The sequence below is a fragment of the Neocloeon triangulifer genome, unplaced genomic scaffold (assembly GCF_031216515.1).
Source record: "Neocloeon triangulifer isolate White Clay Creek 2 clone unplaced genomic scaffold, ASM3121651v1 ptg000014l, whole genome shotgun sequence".
Taxonomy (NCBI): Eukaryota; Metazoa; Arthropoda; class Insecta; order Ephemeroptera; family Baetidae; genus Neocloeon; species Neocloeon triangulifer.
Genome location: NW_026775556.1, coordinates 25,711,498 through 25,716,619, shown reverse-complemented (window position 1 = coordinate 25,716,619; position 5,122 = coordinate 25,711,498). Strand labels below are relative to the sequence as shown.

The window sequence follows — 5,122 nt, the reverse complement described above, 5'->3', positions numbered from 1 at the left end:
ATGGTTTGGCTTATTTTGCAAACTGTTCTAATAGTGAGACGTCAAAATCCATGCTTAATCCATACTTCTGGGCCGCACCCTCTATTTATCTTTTTTTTTTTGTTTTAAATAAAAAAAAAAACAATAAACAATAAAGCTGCAATAATAATGATAATAATAATTTAAAAAATTTATTCTGCTCTGAGCATCTCAAATATTGGAAAATTTATATATAGCTTATTTTTTTTCTTCTGAAAATGATTTTCATAATCAAGAAATATAAAGGAGATTATAATTGAATCTTCTGAAGCCAATTGACGGCTAATGAAAAGCTGATTATATGAGTCGAACGCGAGAGCATGTATTGCATGATGAATAATATAGCAAACCGCTAATTCCACTTGCGCGCAGAATGCCGAGTTTGATTACAGATAAGTGTAGGAATTAGCTTCTATTTTCTCATCGAGTCGGTGGCGGGCGGATAACTCGTATCGGCAATAATGTAATATGTAACTTAGCAACCACTAAGTGCGCGGGGCGGAGCCACCCCCGGGCGAGCACTCGAGCTCTTGGGGGCGGCGAAGCAAGGGTGCGATTCGCGTGGCAAGGGTTGCTAATGCGCGCGACATGATCCGCAAAGCGTTGTCGCTGATTGGCGCGCGTCGCCGATGCCGAATCGATAGGCAAGGCCAATAAGGGTGTCCGGGTGCAGTCATCGTTTGGCCCTCCGCATGGACCGAAGGGCAGCCGCCGCCGTGCCACCCCTCGAGGGCAACAAACTCATCTCGGACATGAGGAGCCGCACGTCCTTCCTCATCGAAGACATTCTTTTCAGGCCAAAATCTCAGCAGGTGTGTACCAAATTTTGCTTTAATTCAAATTATAAATTTCGTAAAATAATTTCAATCGGAATTTTGGAGAAACTGACAATTTTGCATAAATCCATGGTTGTGTAAAAAATCAGGAAATATTGATAAGTTTTGGGTAAACGGTTATCATCAAAGTTACATGTGCGACAAAATTTTCTTCAAATTTTTATAAAGTCATTTTCAAACATAAACTTTTAGCAATAACATGTGAAATTTTTCCCAATTTAAACAGGGGCGAGAATGTCCTCTGATGTCGCGAGGTTTGCCTGACGTCGGGGCCGGTTTTCCCCTGTTCCACTCATCGGCCGTGGCCGCCGTGGCCGCTTACCTGCAGCCAGCGCCGCACCCAGCCTTTCTGCAACACGCGAAACCGAGCGACCATCACTTCTTCCTTCCGACAGCAGGTAAGAAAGAAAAACCTTTGAAAGCCAAATCTGGGGGAGCCTGGCAAACTTTGAGTTTCCGGTCTCGACACTTTTCGCTGTCCTTAATTGCCTGATGCATGCAAAGTTTATTAAAGGATGGAACATGTTATTGGCTCGTTACTTGATAACTTGGTTACACGTAACGACGCATCCCGGTCTGTGTATCATGGCCCCTTTGGCGGCTGCAAATAATTATATGCTTGCGTCCATATACTTTATAAAAAGAAAAGTTCTGAGAAGCTTTGAAAATTTAAAAATATCGGAGGAACGAGAAAATAATAAAATTTAGTATTTATTTGCAATACCGCGAGGCAATCTCTGCTCACAAATCGGATCGAGATAATCCTAAAAATGTGCTAATGTCTAAAAATATTTCTGGCTATAAAAATTGCCCGAGAGAAACTTTAAACATTTAGTAGTTATTGAGTAATAACAATGCACGTAATTGCCGTGTTCAACATAACTTTTTTGCTTTCTTATACAACAGTTATCTTGAAGTGGGCTTTTTATCATATTATGTTGGGACTTGGGAGGAAAGCTTTGACTTTTGCCTCTTTGCGTTTAAATGTTCGTAAATCTAATTTAAAGAGAGGATTATTAAAAAGTAATCTAATTCCTTCTAATGTATTTTTTCTCGTCAAGTTGATGATTTGATTCACCTTAACATTTTAATTTTGTTAACTCCAGACGTAAAAAATAAGCTTATAAATTATTTATATTTATTACTTGACTTGACGGTCCATTTCATTGATAATAATTATAATAATATATTTCAATGATTCTTTGTTCTGACTTGTTTGTAGAAAAATAAAATCAAATGAATTTTTCCAATTCATTTTTATTGGTATAATATATTAATTGATTAATTTCTTATTATTATGGCTACTACGTATTCAAATTTATGTATATTTAAAAATAAATACACACATAATTTGTTTGTTACTCTTAAAAATTCAGAATAGGGCTGCAAAAAGCAGATGTTTAATAGTAATTATATATAATTTTAGTATTTGTTTCGTGGGTTTGCAACGGCGGCCGCGTCTCTTTTGAGGTGTCGGGCCTTAGCAGACATCTTTTTTCTCTTTTATAAACTTTTAATTGTGTTTGTTTGTTTTTTCCGACTGAGAAGTATAAAAGTTATAATAAAATTTTTATTTTGCTCAGAAGATTTTGCAATTATTTCAGGAATACCTTTTGGCTCTCTGTTTACTGGGGAACCAGGCTCAAAGCATTGCCGACGCCGCAAAGCAAGGACCGTTTTTTCCGACCAACAACTAACCGGCTTAGAAAAGCGATTTGAAGCTCAGCGATATTTGTCGACACCGGAAAGAGTGGAACTCGCGGCTGCACTAAGCTTGTCAGAGACCCAGGTGAGCGATCTTCTCATATCATGTATAAAAATTAAGAAAAGCTTCACATAAAAATATTTAATAATTTTTTAATCCTCTTGCTACAAAAAAATCATAAATTCCTTAAGCTGATAAAGGATTTTCAATTGTTCTCTTAAGGTGAAAACGTGGTTCCAAAACCGTCGAATGAAACACAAGAAACAGCTAAGAAAATTCAACGACGACAAAAGCGCAACCTCGTCACATTCCGGAAGCACCCCTGCGACTGAAATGGGCTTAAAAAGTGGCGTTTTGCAACAGGAGACGCTCAGATTCCAACAGCGAACAGGTGAATTGACTGAATTGGTTGATTGGAAACCGCGTATGTTGCAAAAGTGGGAAACGTAAAAGCTTTTTCAAAGTAATTTAATAACCGAGTTCGCTGTGACGATTGCAAGTGGAAAATTAGCACAAATGTACGTTCGAAGCAAACGGATGCAAATGCCGAGCACAGTCTCATTTAATTACGCGGTTTTCAATATAATGCGTGTCCAAATGGCGCACGGCAGGAAATTCGAATTTCTGCAAACTCATTGACGTGTACACGCTTGAGTGCCGAATTTCTTATTGCAGACGAGGGGCCTGTGGACTTTTCGTCGCGGGGACACGCGACCTACTCAAGCTGCAGCAGCAGGTCCAGCTCGCCGGTGTCCATGACCGCCACCAGACACCTGTCGAGCGACTCGGAGGACATAGACATAGTCGGCGATCCACTCCCTTGTAACCGATAACCCTTTATGTTTAAGGACAATTTGCTCGGATGTAGCACACAGGGTCAACGTTTATAATTACAACATTAATTTTGTTGTGTAAATTTTTCTCGAAGCAAAGATGTAGGCGATGCTGTTAGAGCAAAAGCAGTTGTGCAGAGAATATTGAGTGTGATAATAAATGTACAGATACAACCAGTGAATAAAAAACCATCACTTATTGATTTGTCTAGAATAAATAATAATCAAGTCTTAGTTAATAATATTGTTTTGAGTAAAAAATAACTTGATCCAATTATATTTGAAATTTTTATCTCTCAGATTTGGAATTATGAACGAGTTAAATTTCATGGTCATGCTATTTTTTTTATGTATAATCAAGAAAAATACAAAAACTTCTTATTTTTAATTATTCACGGGACCTGCTTATAATGAAAAATATGAATTTATTACTATTTTAATATTTAAAACTAAACTAATGACACTTCTGGTTTCAATCTTGAATATTGTCTGGATTTATAATTAATGAAAAAAATATTAAATCGCAGCAGGCATCTGTGCAGAGGTGTTAATAAATTTGGTGCCAATGCCGGTTTTGTATAATAATCGTCAGCGTCAATGGCGGACTTTCATTGTTCATATATCTTTATTGCAAATTCCCGGCAGCGGCACGAGATGTTTTTGATTAAATCACCTACCCCGCTCGCTCGCTCGACGGCCAACGATAATAATTTGAGCGGCGCCCGTGCAACCGTTGCGGAGCGGAGGGCGCCCGCGTCGCTCGACAAGCTAATTAGCGATCAACTAATCAAATTAACTACAACAAAATTTCACATCCATTAATGACAAGGAACAAGAGACGCACGCGTTGCAAGCGCAGAGTCGCCGTAATTTTGTAATTGTTCGCCTGCTGATGGAAAAATGCGCCAAATTACGAAGATTGGGGAGGAGGTAAGAAATTAACTGTCTAAATTCTGTTGAGGCGATGGAAGACGCAAGACTAATTGGAGAAGAGGACGGTTTTGCAAACAAGACAGAGGGTCGATAAGTTTCCTTACAAGCAATTAACATTTTATGTGACCAAAGACCAAAACCTTTAAAGAACAAAATAATTACCTAATCGTATTTTTTATTCTTTACTGATTAGCTGACAGGTAATGCAATTGTGCACCTAGATTTATTAAAGCTAAACAGAAATAATTTTTTTTTTTAATTATAATATACCCTTTTTGCGTCATTTTTTTACTTTTAAAATAGTTTCCAGTTTGTTTAAAATCAATAAAATCCAACTGACTTTGTGACTTGATTTTAGTTTTATTTATGCAATAAATTTGATTTAATAATACAATTCAGTGCGGAGGCAAATTACAAACAACAATTTGCAAATGATGCGCAGCAAGCGAGTACCATTATTTGCAGGAGCGGCGACATTACTAGCGACGGCGGCGGTCTTGTCTGCTGGCAATATCGCCTGTCACGGCTGACATCTCAAGCGCTGTGATAATTTCCCATGGGCTCTACAAACACGCAAATCGCCTTAATGTCTCCAAGTTAAAACCCCCATCCAGCGGTTCAGGCAGTCATAGCATATCGTTGTTTATATTACATCATTAGTACCCGCTCCGAGCCACTTTTCTTGTCACAGCCGCCTCCTGCTCATTATCCAGGCTCAGCGATTTTTGATGCAAGCATTTTGCCGTCACACTCTCCTCTGCCACCGCCTAAATCTAAATTCCAACTGATCTTACTAT

At 38.3% G+C, this 5,122-nt stretch overlaps 1 protein-coding gene across 1 annotated transcript; it reads left to right on the top strand.

The window, feature by feature from the left end:
- Positions 1 to 503: 503 nt before the first annotated feature.
- LOC132201042 (brain-specific homeobox protein homolog) lies at positions 504 to 3,552 on the top strand. The gene is made up of 5 exons (XM_059626908.1): positions 504 to 830; positions 1,081 to 1,252; positions 2,459 to 2,643; positions 2,782 to 2,950; positions 3,235 to 3,552. The coding sequence occupies exons 1-5, from the start codon at positions 711 to 713 to the stop codon at positions 3,390 to 3,392; spliced, it is 804 nt and encodes a 267-aa protein (XP_059482891.1). The 5' UTR covers positions 504 to 710; the 3' UTR covers positions 3,393 to 3,552.
- The last annotated feature ends 1,570 nt before the right edge of the window (positions 3,553 to 5,122 follow it).

Excerpts from the sequence above, each read along its gene's own strand:
- LOC132201042 (XM_059626908.1), top strand. The coding sequence starts at position 711 with ATGGACCGAAGGGCAGCCGCCGCCGTGCCACCCCTCGAGGGCAACAAA. Across the intron at positions 831-1,080 it reads TCAGGCCAAAATCTCAGCAG|GGGCGAGAATGTCCTCTGAT; the intron begins GTGTGTACCAAA and ends CAATTTAAACAG. Across the intron at positions 2,951-3,234 it reads CAGATTCCAACAGCGAACAG|ACGAGGGGCCTGTGGACTTT; the intron begins GTGAATTGACTG and ends TTCTTATTGCAG.